Source organism: Zonotrichia leucophrys, chromosome 7 (assembly GCF_028769735.1).
Source record: "Zonotrichia leucophrys gambelii isolate GWCS_2022_RI chromosome 7, RI_Zleu_2.0, whole genome shotgun sequence".
Taxonomy (NCBI): Eukaryota; Metazoa; Chordata; class Aves; order Passeriformes; family Passerellidae; genus Zonotrichia; species Zonotrichia leucophrys.
Window position 1 is genome coordinate 3,951,982 of NC_088177.1, and position 15,000 is coordinate 3,966,981.

General features: G+C 39.3%; 1 protein-coding gene across 6 annotated transcripts in view; it reads left to right on the forward strand.

Annotated features, from left to right (window-relative positions):
- Positions 1-15,000, forward strand: part of GTDC1 (glycosyltransferase like domain containing 1) — a 191,852-nt gene that overhangs the window by 139,279 nt on the left and 37,573 nt on the right. For all 6 annotated transcript variants that reach the window (XM_064717984.1, XM_064717983.1, XM_064717982.1 and 3 more), the window contains one exon: positions 12,555-12,664. In XM_064717984.1, the coding sequence (XP_064574054.1) occupies positions 12,555-12,664 (110 nt within the window). The remainder of the gene's footprint in view (positions 1-12,554; positions 12,665-15,000) is intronic.

The following is a 15,000-nucleotide window of genomic DNA, read 5'->3' on the forward strand; positions in this document are numbered from 1 at the left end:
CAACCCAAACCATTCCCTGATTTTCTGATAATTGGTGTATTAGGAAGATGACAGGGACCGGTGTGGCATAATCCTTGTCTCACCCCAAAACTACCCCACCAGCATTTATACATCCATTATTCCCTCTCATTAACCCAAACTTTATGTTTTTACTTTTTCCCTGTGTGTTCTGTATCATCTAAGCAGTTAAAGATTTGATAAGAGAAAGTTGTCAGAAATCAATTCTCCTTCCCGTAATTGCACGGGTGTGATACAAGATCACACAGGGAATCTGCAAGAATTTACACACACATGCAAACAAATAGCTGCTGTCAGTTCACATGGAAGATCAGATAAGGCCGTTATCTTGTGTCAAACCTACCCGTGTGTGACAAGAGCATGGGGAGGATATGGGGCAGGAGATACGGGAGCACAAGGAACAGTGGTGGAACTCATGATGAGCAAATTCAGAAGGAAAAAAACCCCAAATCTAGATTGCAAAAACTATCTGAAGATTTCTGGTCTAAGGGAAACTGGTGTGTTCAGAGATAGTTCTGTGCCTAATTATCTGGTTTTAATGTAGAGTATAATGAAGAAGTGATGTGCATGGAGGACAGGCTGTGCTGTACCAGCATGGGGCTGCCCAACATGAGGTCCTGGTCCTCTTCCCTCAGGAGGAAGAGCTTGGAAAGGGCTTGTCCCAGATGGGGACAAGAAGTAAGTGTTGTGCCTTCTGTGGTGGGGCAGCTCTTCATCAGTGAGCCAAGCAAAAGTCCTTAGCAAGCTGTGAGGGAGAGGAGCCTGGAAAGGGATTTTAAATAGTATTTTTTTTATTTTATACATATATAATATATATATTATAATAGATAATTAATATATAACATATTATATATATATTTGTATATTAAAAACATGTCTATCGAACAGTAACTTTGGCAGCACAATACAAGATTTGTGTAGTCACTGTTTGAACTCTCAATTGAAAACTATTTCCTGTAGAGACGCTTGAGAATACAGTGACTCGTATTTTCCTCATGATGTTGAATATTTTGGACCAAATCTTATCCCATCAAAATGCAGGTGTGACAAGACAGCAAAACAGGAAGGAAATCCATCCAGAAATCACATTTGAGTACCCAGAGATGCCATTAGGCTCAACAGGCATGCTCAACATTGTGAACAGCCTGCAGAGAACAAGTTGATATGCTGAGTAAATAAGGCTGACTGAAGACAAAGGCTTTAAATACAAGTGTTTGTACAGTGTTAACTAGAAGCTACCAGATTGGATAAAAAGCCTGGAGGATGTAAAATAACAAATTCAAAATGAGAATTTATCAGTATCTAAGGGAAGCCATCCAGGTACTCCCAAGGAAAACAGCACTCACCGGAGCAGTGAGACTGATGGCACATGGTGGAAGAACCTGTGCCATGAACATGTGGAGATATTAATGTAGAAGTTGATACCTTTTTCTCTTCCACATGTGAAAATAGTCTAACTTCACATTCCTGCAAGCTGGGGTAAAGTCTGGGAGCAGATACTGTAGTCACAGGGTGATTTAGATTGGAAAAGACCTCTTGAGGATCATGGAGTCCAACCATTCGCCCAGTGCTGCCTAGCCCACCACTAACCCTTGTCCCCTGGTGCCAGATCCACATGGCTTTTAAATCCCTCCAGGAATGGTGACTCTAACAAATAACAAATAAGAAAGTAATGAAATAATCTGAGAAGTTCAGTCTTAAATGGAAACACAGCTTGGAAGTGCCCATTCTTTGGTTGTTCATTCACTGATCTAATCTTGAAATGTCTTCCTGCAGCAAGGGAATTTGAGGCACTGAGCCCTTCCAGTGGAAGATGTGTTACTCCTTGATCACTGTTTTTAAGAGCTTGTAGAGAAGTCCAGCATGTGCTGAAGGTGTGAAAGTTCTGCTATAGTGGAAATCTCAGCATCAATTCGTCCCTCTTTCTTGCAGCATGTTTTCTCAAAGGGCTATAGGCAGCTTATAGTCCAGAGAAGCAAACACCTCTAATTTTGATACTGGCAAAAAGATGCTCTGTGTTATCTTTGCATTCTTCAGCTGAGAAGCCAGATAGAATTTTGAGTAGTTTGTTGTGTTTATAGTACAGGTAGAACCTCAAGTAAGTGTTCCTAGAGCTTGTGAGCATCTCTTAATTTCCTTCCTACCTGCTCTCTGATTGAGATGTGGGTAACCAGAGACTCAGAAATCCCATCCTGTAGCCACAAACTAAACAAAAAACTACAGTTTGGAAAATTTTAAGACAATCACTCCATGCTGAGATAGAATGGCGGGAATTAAGTGAGGGCTGTGATATTCACCTGTGAGGCTCTGAGACCACAAGAGGAAACAGCCTCAAGTTGTGCCAGGGAGGATTAGGAAAAAGAATCTCACCCAAAGGGCTGTCAAGCTGTGGCAGAAGCTGCCCAGGGCAGTGGTGGAGTCCCCATCCCTGGAGGGATGTAAAAGCTGTGTGGATGTGGCCCTTGGGGACATGGGTTAGTGATGGCTCTGACAGTGCTGGGGGAACAGTTGGACTCAATGACTTTTGAGGGCTTTTCAGATTTAAATGATTCTGTGAATCTCTTACCTTTTAACTTTCAAAAAAATTGCATGTTTGCCCATCTTACAGAAAGATCCACAGAGGACAGTGAAGGTGTTTGGGTTTGAGTGGTGTTTTTTCTCCCTTGGTTTTAATTGCCTGGGCTCCTGATTAATCATTGAAGCAACATTTGCTCTGTTGGCATCAGCAGTGTAGGAAAGGAGAAGGGAACTATCTCAGAAATACAAAGAGCTGAGATATTTTGTGATCTCTTCCCACTCAAATGTATCCTTCAAATCTCATTCCCTCAGTCGAGGGAAATAATTTCAGTTACCCTGGTCACAGTAGAAAGCAGCCCTCTTTTTGAATGCCTTTTTTCATTAATGTAGATATGTTTCTGAGATGAGAAACGATGTTTCTTCTAATTACGGTTACATGTAGTTAATTTCCTTTTTTTAAAAGCTCAGTGTGAAAGCCAGTTTCCTTTAAAAAGGGAGGGGGGAAGAAAAAAAGTGATACAGCTGATGTTCCTGTTGCCTTAGCAACAGATTTATTTATTAGGGTCTGAAATGACATGAGTTAATATACCACATACCTGCTGATCGGCAAACTCTCCTATTTCAGCTCCAGTTGACAATTAAGTCCTGGACAGCTACAGCCAGGGGTTAATGTTACTCATTAGGAGAACTAGGTCATTACTGGGAAATCAAGGCACTTAAGGCAGCATGGATAAAATACAAAATTCAACATCTCAAGGAGTGAGGGTTTTTATGTTAATTAACCTTATTTTCCTTTCATTAAAAAAAAAATCTTTCATATATGCCTATGACAGTGGATCAATTAATTGGGAAAGGGAAGGAAAAAAAAAGTAAGCTGTAGTTTACTTTCCTCTCCTAGTTGTCTTCATTTCCTTTGGAAGGGTTTCATTATTTTATGGAAAATTCTTATGTCTATATGATGAGTAAAAAGGGTATTAAAATTAAGAAGGGAATCATCATGGAAATCAGCTTTACCACAAGGGAATGAGCAAATAAAAGCCTTGGAAATGAAAATAAATAAGCTTTGCTAATACCTCACCTAAGGAGCAGAATATAAGCCCATCAGAGCTTGGAGATATTTAGAGGTACTTCTTTGCTTCTTTATTAAGCAGTTACATAGTTATTTGACCTTCAGAAACCGAAACTTTAGAGAACTAATTCAAGTTGTTGGCAAATATTCTATTTACAGGAAGCTGATCAGTGGCGTAGCCAACAGTAACTACTGTAGTTAGTAATTGGCTTCTGATTTCCAGGAAAATTAAATATATTCTCTGAAAGTTTTATTAAGGTATCTGAGTGGGAGTTTTAACTTGATAAGTCATAAGTGATTTAATAAAGCTCTCCTGAAAGCCTTTATTTACTAACTTTTAGCAGGCTTCATTTTGATACTGGAGAACTTAATAGGCTGAATAAGAATGGTATTAAAATGAGACTTATTTTTTTACTCACTGCTTCCCCAAATACGCTTGTTTCTTTCACTTCTGCTAAGCACTCTATTTTCTTTTCTGTATTTAAGCTCTGTGGCCCAATTCTGTGCATAGACCAATTTTCACACAGAGAAACTTTCCTTCAAGTCCAGGTTGGATTGGGTTTGGAGCAGAATGGCAGAGGTGTTGGGACAAGATGAGCTTTAAAATGCCTTCCTACCCAAACCATTCCATGATTCTGTGATGCTGTGATTCCCTCTGTGCTGTCCAGATGCTCACAAAGCAGCCACTTCAGTGCCATCCTCCAGAGCCTGTTAGAATAAATGCTTTGGCCATGGTTGAAAAACTGATTTTGAGTTAATGTAAGACCACAACTGCATCACCTGGACAGTTGAAGAATATTTAGGCTTGGGACAGATGCATTACAGATTGCCCTAGCAGCTCCAGTAAGCTTGGCTCTCCCTTTTCCCAGGATGGGAAATTCATTTTATGGTGGATTTTTTTTTCCTTCCTGTATAATTGTGAAACCCAAGTCTTTGAGCAGAAGCACATGTGAAATGGGGGGATTGAGGAGTCCTCTCAAGGCTTCTCCACCTATGCCTCTCAAAGCAATCCTTTTCTACTCCATTCACCCAATATTTTGTGTGAATAGAGTAGAAATTGAAAGTTTTGGCCTTTTGAACCTCTTCCTTCGGTCTTGGCCAGTCTCAGCTCCCTGGGCATCTCCTCACACATTGTCTTGTGCAGCAAATTTGCATCTCACTCTTCTCTGGTTCCTCAGCCTCTCTCTGTCTCCATTCCTGTCTCTGCAAGGAACATTCTACAATATATCCAAGATACAGTTTGCACTTTTACTAGGTAATGTTGTGTTTGTGCTTTTCTTTCATCTTGTTCCTCATATGTTCTGTAAAACTTTGGACAGGATTTTTCTAGATTATAGTCCAAGATAAGTCTCAGTTTTGGGGAACATCATAGGCGAGGACAGAAGAGGTTTTGTAATCCAAAGCCCAGCAAACTTAGCAGATGGTGCCACCAGTCCCCTTTGTAAGTCACAGCACCCTGGACCAAAGTATGGGAATAACCTTCAAGAGACAAAAATCAAATATTTCATAAATATTCCTCCCTATTTTTACCAGTAATAGGAGGTTTATGTTTCTTCCATCAAAGCTGGTTTTAATTATATTACAATATATATTTTAATTATATATTATAATTCTCCTTACTGCGCTACAACTGTTCAAGTCTCTTCTCTTCACTTTCTTCTCCTCCTCCCTGCTTTCCTTTTTTCCATTTTTTCATGCTTTTTTCCCCCTCCTTGTGTCGTCTAATTGTTTTTTCTCGGCTGTGTTTGTGCAAACCTGACTCAATGCACTGAGTTGATTCCTCATTCTGGAAGCAGGGAGATTTGGAGTTACTTTAATCTTGTTGAATAATGAGCTTCAAGCCTTGGTGCCAAGAAAGTTCCTGGTTGGAAGCTTCTTCCTTGGAGATCCCAAAAGGATGAGTTATCGCGGGTACCTGAGCTAATTCCTCTCAGGGCATTACTCAGTGAAGAGCAGGATGCACTTTTTGACCCAGGCCGGGCATCTGGTGGAGTTTTAAGTAGCTGTAGCTTGGTTGTGTGAATCCATGATGGAAATCAGGGAGGGGCCACAAGGTCTTGTATGGTGGGGTCACCATTCCCAGGAAAATCTGTAGGAATGTAGTTTTTATGTAGTACTTTATACATAAATTTATATTTATGTATGTTTTCTGTTCTTTCAAGGAACTGTTTCAGTAGACTGTTGTCCACTTATTCCCATATTCATAACCATTTTATGATTGCCATGACATGACTTTCTACAGTATTTTGTAGTTGAATTGCAATAGGATACATTGTGTATGGTTATCAGGGCTGTCAGGGTCACTCAGATATTTTATGACCTCCAAACAACAGGAAAACCTTTTGTTATGTTGCCTTTGGAACACTAAGGAAGTTAATTTTATTTTATTTTTTTTAAATAAACTCTTTGAGGTAGTCCATAGCACTTACAGGGCTTTGTTGCAAATTGAAATAAAGTGTTCTGTTTGTTTTTTTTTAAATCTGAATCCTCTACTTGGGGACAGCCAGACTGGCCAAGCTGGAATAAAAGAAATGAAAGGCACTGGAATGAAAGTGCATTGATTTTTACACCAAGGTAACTGAGACCAAATGATGGTCTTTGTCTTCAAAGCTTAATCTCCCTTTAGGAAATAAGCAGGAGGCTCCATGACTGATGCTGATCCTGAGATTTCTTTGGTTAGGGGACGTGCAATATTTTATTTTGAGTTTTTTCTTCGTGAGTTGTGAGGGGAGAAGAAGAATCTAAACAATAAACTCCCAAGGTTCTTTCTTGTTTCTTTTTTTATGAATCTCTTGTAGATAACAGGAGATAGGAGAAAATGCTTTTCCAGCGTAAAGCAAAATGCCACCCATTTTTCTCAGGCCAGCAATTTGAACAAATCAGAGGGTAAAATACACACTCCTCACTGTAAATACGTCATGGGCTCTAATAGAAAATAAAACACTGTATTTGCCAGTACTGTTTGGCTGCTTTTTGCCTCTCCTGTGCCATTTTTTAATTCCTTGGCTTGCAGAGGTGTTCTGAAAGCACAGGCAAGGATCAGGACCCTTTTTTGCTTGTAGGACCTACAAATTGCCAGCTAAAATTTATTCTGTAGGGTTCTTTTTCATGCAGAAATATTTTCTTCTACTTGACTCCATTTTCTGTGAACTGAGGGGGTATTAAATATTGTGGTAACTTTTGATGCTGATGATGCCAGACAATGTTTAGAGGCACAATTACAGCAAAGACATTTTGTAGAGCAGATCAGCTGAAAAAGAAAACTCACTGGACTTAGAGTTGCAGTCTACCTCAACCTCATCTTGGAAATGTAAAAAGATGGAAAAATACTGTGATAAATTGGATAAATGGAAAGCAATTAACTTTTCCTTCATGTTTGCATTTTCATAGTTATTTCTTTTTTCCCTGTTTCTTTTCTAATTGTCCTTTCCTGGCAGTAACATTTCCTTTTTTGCATTTATCATGAGCATTGTTACCAGAATTTGGTATTAGAATTTTAATTTTTTTTTGTCCCCTTTTTTTCCTCTCATAATCTTAACATAGAAAATGTATATTAAAGTCATTTGATTTAGGAAAGTCTTCTGTCCTCTGTGAAAATAATTACTGGAATGTATTACATTTCATGTACTGAATAGGCTTGTAACATGACTCCTCTTCTTTAAGAAGAATATTATTCTACTAAAGTATTTACTGACTGTGATTCTCACCATACTTCTGTAAATGAAAGCTCCTCTAAGACCATATCTTGCAGATTTGGAAACCTGGGCAGAGCTGTCTTGAGGGAAATCAGTGTCAGGAAAAGACCAGAATTCTGCAATTCTCTGTTTTGAAGGCCAGGTTTATCTTTTATGGCTACACTTCTACTTTCTAACATTATTTGATTATAATAAACCTGCATTCAAGTTTTTCTGAGCTCAAGATTGAATGTGAAATATCAAAGTGTAATACAGTGCATAGTATAATGGAGGAAAAAAATCCCTGATATTGTTCTTCAGATTCAGTTTGGATGGAGTGGAGCCTTGGTTTTAATTCTGTAGGGTGTGTGTAGGTCTTCTATTTACCTTGTATTTATCCTTTTCCTCCCTGTGTTTGGATATGCCATACTTAGTTTTCACCAGGAATGTTTTAATTTTTTATAATTTTTTTCTCTTCTTGTGTTTTTCTTACTCTTTGCCCAGTACCTCTGCCTTCTTTGATGCTCATTACTTCACTTCCCCCCAAAAAAAAAGGATCAATGTCATCCACGTCAAGGTCTGTGTCTTGGAAACCTCATTTCCTTTATTTTTAATTATTGATTCTGTGCTCATGGACTTGCCCAGCCCCTCACACATTCCCTGTGCTCTGCTCCAGCCATGCTGGCTGATGTCCCCTGTCCCCTTCTTTTCTCCCAGGATGTCTCTTGGCTCTCCAGTCCTTCATCTCCACGATTGCTGCCCAGCTTCATCAATAATGAATGATTCTTCACTGGCCTATTTTAACAGCTATTTTCTAGCATTCATTGTAGGCAGGCAGAAATCCATCTTTTACCTCTTGCTAGATATCCTAACAAATTTTTAAAAATATAAAATTAAAGTCTTGCTTCAACTTCTGAGGATTGTGCCATTTCTCACCTTTGACCATGACGTCGAAGTGATTTTGGGGAATTGGGAATAGCAGAAGGAGCTGCAGCCACTGGATTTAAGGCACTGCACAATTGGGGATTCTCTCCCTCTGAAAATCTCCCATGCTAAATGTTCTAAGATTAAGAGAACCTTTTTGATATGGCTTTTGTAACCCTTTCAGAATGTGTAGCACCTTAATGGTGGGACTCCATGGTCTTCGAAGTCCTTTCCAGCCCAAATGATTCTCTCATTCACAGAGATGTCACCACAGGGCTGTGGCTTTCACAAGCATTACATGGCATTTATGGAATATTTTCTCAAATATTAAGATGTTTCCCCCTGGTTTTGCATCATTTTTAACTGATAAATACATTAACTCCAGCTTTTAGTATGTATTTTTAATAGACTGCATTTATTTTCCCCCTTTGAACAAGTCCTGCTTTTTCACAACTCTTCCACTTCCTAATTGCATTGCTAGTTGTGCCTTCTTCCAAATCCTAAATAACTGTGATTATCACCATGTAGGATAAGCTTACATAGACTTAAAAAATTAAACTAAAGTCAGAGAAGACCATATGGGTTTCTTACTGAATTTCACCCAAATTCAAGAGATGAATATTCATTGAATAATGTAAAGGGCCAAGTTCTGCTATTTCTTTTTTTTTTCCTGGTTTTTAATAATGTGTTTAACATCACTGGTTAGGGATGTGGGTGACGATAACTCCAGTTTAGGTGGTCTCCATGTACTCTCCTTCCAGTCCCAGCAATAGGTAAGGCTCAAGGGCTCAGGCTGAATTCCCAAAATCCCTGAAGAGCAGAAGGGTGTTTTGGAGAATGTTGCCATTGATTGTATAGAGGAGCATCATCATAGTGCTATGAGGTTGCTTTTTAAAATTACTTTAGGCTGAAAAGTGGGATGTCAAGTCATCAATTAATCCTGACAGCATCCTTCTGTGGTGAAAAAATAATATTGTCACACCCATTTTATGGCAGAAAATCTAAGGCAGAGACAATAATGGAGGCTCAGTAATGGTGGTGCTGCTCCCACCACACTCCCATTCCCTGTTCAAGGACACTTTTTAAAGTTTTATATCAGATTACAAAGGGAAGTCACTAAATCAGGATGAACCCTGGGCCACATCCCCCAACCCAGATCGCTAAACCTCAGCCAGTTCCTAAGAGAAACTTCAGATGTCTCTCTGAAATTGTGGGTTGGAGTCAATAATAAAAAATCCTGGATAACAATGAGAGCTTTGAATATGGAGATTAATGTCTCCAAGGCAGGGCTCTCAAATCTGAACACAGGTGTGGTGTCTGCGCCTGTTTTGTGGCATTACAGCTGTAGTTTGGTCATTCTGATGTTTTTATGTTTTTAGGATGAAATTTAGAGCATCTTCATACCATGCCTAGTTCTTATTTTTCCTTTACCAGATGCATATCAAAATCAAGTGAAAATACAAAAGCATTTCAAATATCTCAACTAAACAACAAAGCCAGACCCTGGAGTCACATTATATTGATTTTTTCCCAAACATAATATCTTAAAAGAAAAGTTTGCATTTTAATATCAGGCTTTTATACTGTTTTGCAGTTCTTCTTCAGGAAATGGAGTATATATAATTAATACTGTTTAATAAAGCTCAAAAATGCAACAGATGCAGCCAAAAGTGCACATCATTTTGAGCAGATCTTTACAGAACAGACATTCCATATTGTGTTCATCTTTTTCCACGATCACTGCTATGGCAATCTGGTGTGTTTAGCAGTTGTTGCTGAGTAAGGCAGACTGGATTGTATATGATTTTTTCCATGTCAGCCAAGAAACAGAGCTCTCTCCTTTTTGATGCAGTGAAGAGGTGGTCTTGTACTATTTATTTGTTTCTACCAGGAGCAGCTAATACCTTCAGTATTCTGCAAGAATAATAATACACTGCAGTCTGTAGGTGCACGGGCCAGGAGGTTTCTGGAGGTCTTTAATGAAAATAAAATGCTTGTGGTGTGGAGAAGTCACAAGAACTGATGGAGTCACTTAAGATGAGCTCCCAAACAAAAAAGCTACAAGAGTCACAAAATGTGTCATTAAAATCTGGGAGTGTCACCTAAAAGGGAAACATTTTTTACTGGGGGATGGAAGGAGGATCACCTACAGCAGAAAACCCGCAAGAGCGGCTCCAGTGCAGAGGAAACGTTTCCCCTTTCAGCATTCCTTCTGGGTGCCAAATTTTCCTTCTGTTCTTCCCCACCTATTAAACAAAGCTGCAACTTCCAATTCCTATCAGTTTTCCTAAATATGTGCAGCTTATGTGGCTTCGCCGAGCTGTAAGGCTCCGCGTTCTCCTGCCAGCTCCTTGACAATGTGGCTCCAACAGCATCCTCCACTTTTGGCTGCCTCTGGGACCCCTGGTCTCTTCTGGAAAGCGAGAGGGAAAGCATATCCTTTGCTGGAAGGACTTTTTGTGACTGCAAAGCTGATAGCGGGGCTGTGAAGAGCTTGGAAGGATCCCTGTCAGCGTCGCGGCTGCCGAGTCTGTCGGCTCCGCGCGCGGGGACGCGCCGGTCCGCCGGCACGAGCTGAGCCAGGCTGGGCTCGTGGCATCGCTCACAGAGCACACACAGAGCCTGTCCAGGGGAAACTGAGGCTCAGGGGAAGCTCTGTCATGAATTACATCAGCTCCCAGCATTGTAGAAGTTCTCCTTGCAAAGCATTCCTAACGGGGATGTTCTCTTCCAGCCAAATGCGAATCCACGCGATCCCGTGTTGGCTCTTGGAGCTGGGCATTTGGAGGGAGCTCAATACTGGCAAAAGTTTCTGCACAGAAGTTACCTACCAGAAACAGGTGGCTCTTTTTAGCATGAGGATGCAGCAAACTAATAGTCAGAGATCTGGGATCTTTGCAATTGGGAGAAATACACCCTGCAAACCAGTGCTTGCATCCATTTGGGTTGTTGGAATTGCTGTGGAAACTCCTGGTTCACAGATGTGAAACAAATCACAAGGCTTGTGCAGTTGCATTCCTCCTTATTATTGGGAACAAAACAAATTGGGGGGATGGAGGACTTCTTAAAGTGATTGTCTGGCTTTATTTTAAGAAAATGTGTCAAATTCTAAAAAGTCCACAATTCCTGGAGGTTTCTGAGCCTAGGGAAGTCACATTAATTATAAGATTAATTTATTTTAATTCCCTAAACCAAAAATATTGACTGAATGAGAAATTAACACGTGTAGAGCTGCAGATGTCATTTGGTTTCAGATTTCCTGAATGATATAATTATTAATCTTTCATATACTAGTGTGAGAGACCTACAGATTCCATTCTACAAAATTACTCTGTGAAGAAAGATACTAGGACGGCTGAGATATAGATTTTTCCCTTAATACAGGAAAGAAAACCGTGGAATTTTCTAAATAATAAATAAAACCAAAATATTTTAAAGGCATATGGTGCACATCTGTTGAAATACAATAATTTAAAGCAGAGTAATTAAATGCAAGATATAATATTCACCTTAGAGTGAGGAAATTATCTCATTCCATTTTTAATATATCTTAAGGAATTTGGGAATTTTAAATCATTTGGGATACCTTTTGAACCTTTCATTCTGTGCTAGTAGAGAAGATGGATTGGAAAATTGGGGGGTTAATTTATTTTTAGATAACCTAACTTACATTTCATGCCATTGAGTGTCAGGCCCATACAAACCTTTAATATTATCTTCAACTGAAATTATAAATAAGTACAAGTGTCTTATATTCTGTTTTAATTTCCAGTTAACTTCTTAAAAATCTAAAGGTAGAAAATGCTTTCTGATAGTTTATTCCTTTCTTTACCCAAAGCACTGAATGGATCAAAAGCTTTTAATGAGTATAACATGAATTCCTAAAATTCCAGTTTGAGAAATCCTGTAGGTTTAGGAGAAGTTTTTGTTTAACTTGTTTCTCCTGAAAAAAAAAAAATGTAATGGAAGGTACATACATATTTTTGGACAGGGAAAAAAAAAAAACCCAAACCCAAACGCGTTTTTTTTCCTACGCATTTTTTAAATTAATTTTATGTTCAGGTAGGTGCTCAGTCCATCTCACTTTCAAAGCTGGTAGTTTGAAGAGTAAATGCATTGTTTGAGGACAGGGAAGAGATAGAGAAGAATCTGATTAAACTGAGTTTTGATCCCAAGTGCTGTGTTGAGGAAAATGTTCAGCCATGCAGGAGAAGCAAAGAGGGAAATTATTTGAATAAATTCAGTCCCCAAATGTACAATTTTAGAGGAACAGTGTTCTGATAAGTAAAAAACCTCCCATAATTTCACAACTAAATGTAGACAATGCTGAGATAAATTCTGTTTGTTTTAAGGGAACATGACAAAGATCCTGAAACTTTCTTTAAAGTCCTGATGAAGCTGAAAGAGCAAGATCTGACTTTCCATGTGTCCGTGCTCGGAGAGACTTTTAGTGAAATTCCAGGTACCTTTCCTTTTTTCTTTACTTTAAAGTTACCATAAAGTGGATACTTTCAGAAGTAGTTTTCATTTTTGTATTTTTGATCCTAAAGAATGTGCTTAGAATTTTCCTAGTTGGAAAATGAAATAATATTGATACATTGTAAAATTAAAATTATTAAAGACAGTGAGCATTTTTTATTTTACTTGGCAGTGCAAGACCTTATTTATGACTTGTGGTTCAGTAACACTTCTGTATTTATTTAAACAGGAAGATAGGTGTGGGTGATTGGATGATTCAGATAGGAAGCAAAATCTTTCAGGTCAGGGTCACTCATGTGAAATCCAGACTGAGATTTTAGCAGGTGAAAACACTTAGTTCCCTCTCAAATGTGAGGTTAAGGACTGCTGTGGAGAGCTTCTGGTTTGTATCTGGCATGAAAGTGATCATTAATCTTTAATATTTTTATACCACTCTTTTGGACAGTCCTTCCGTTTCTTGGCTTCTGCAGAACCACAACTCAGTGAACAGTTTCACCTGTCTGGAAAATAAATTGATTTTATTCAGGCGCACAGTTTTGTTCCTGAGACATTATAGCAATAAAGAGAATGATCAAATCCTGTTCTGGGTGCACTTGTAATAAATTAAACCTTTTAAAAATGTACAGTAATGACAAGCGAATGTCAAAATATCCGATGTTTTAGCTCGTATGTGTTTTCCAAAGTGTAGACTTGCATCCTTCAGCCTCATCAGTCTGCAAAAATAGACTGGGGATTAGTTTATTTGTCAGTTCTGTCATATCTGTTGCCTGCTGGACTGGTGATATTTCAATTGGTTTGGTTTTGATTTTGCCATTTTTAAGACACCAAGAAGTTGCTCTGATCCAAATAACTTCTAGGTCCCCAACTGAGACACAGCTGTGTTGGAAAAAGAGGCAATAATTCAGTAGCAGGAAATTCTTCATGTTTTCTGTCCACTTCCTTTTCAGACAGTTTTCTGAAAGCCTGTTCTTCCAGGCAAGCCTTATCACAGATCCCAAGGCAACGTTGCTTTCCAGACTGAGCGCACCAGATTTCTTAGAAGGAGAAATTTCTAAGGAATATGTGACAGATAGGAATATACGATGGTGCGCTGCGGGAACAGATTCTATTGACACTCATTTTGGATGTTGTTACATATCTCATTTGTGGCTTCAGTACTTATGAATAATGTAGATCATCCTAAATTTATGCCAGTATATCAAATCTATATGCCGCACCTCTTGTCTTGTCAATTCATTCATCCTCGTGTATAAATAGAGTCTATAGAAGGGGCAGCGTGGTGAAATGTGTCTCATCTCCATGGATCTGATAGGGCCATACTCATACAAATGACATATGCAGGTCATTGCTAACAAGCACCAATAAAACCTGTTGCACATACTTTATTGAAAATCTAGTTAGGAGGGTTTTTGCTGGTTCTTTTTGGGTTTTTTTTTTAAATAAATTGTTGGCACTGTGTTTCCTCTCCCTCCAATTATGGGACCAAATTCCCTCATTATTATAAATGTCATGTTTACAGTCGTTGGTGACAGAAAAGTGGATTACATGTTTCATAATTCAGCAACCATTCATGTAGTTGAAACACCCCTTTTTCAGTGGCTTGCTGCTTCGAAGCACACAGCAAATATCCAGCAGAAAGTTAGGAAATCTGTACTTTTCAATGCTGCTAAAGCTTGGCTTTAGACTCTAAAGGAGTGAAGAGTTGCAACTTAAGGATTTAGACAAACGTGCTCTGGAGGGGCAGATTTTTCCCCAGGGGAAGAGAGTAAAGAGGTCCATGACTGGCTCTTGTTTGGGATTTGTCAGCAGTGAGGAGGGAAGGCTGGCAGTGTCCCAGTGGTAACCAGAAGTTCCTCCTTATGAGTGGAGTTGTTGTGCCTGTCTCATCTTTGATCATCACTCACATCATATGAACACCATTTCAGTTGGAGATTTAAGGCCATTCACTTTCCTTGGTGCTCCTCTGTCCTGGGGTATGAGCTGCACTTTCTATGTGTGTTTATGGGCCATCAAATTTTGGCTAGATAGTGATAGTAGGGAGTGTGTGGGAGAGGCCATCACAGACATCTGAGCCCAGTACCAAGAACCAGCATCTCCATCCTTACCCTAATGCTGCTATCCTTACCCAAAAAACCTGCTGTCCTCCAGCCATCCCAGCCATCCTCATTCCACCTCCACCTCTGAGCTCTGGAACACTCAGACATTCCTCAGAACCTTGACTGTACTCCCTCCAGCTTTTTCACCACCCCTCCATCCAGTCTGCTTGTTTCCACCCTGCCTGCCAGCACATCTTCAGTCTTTCCTGTTCTCTCCATCTGG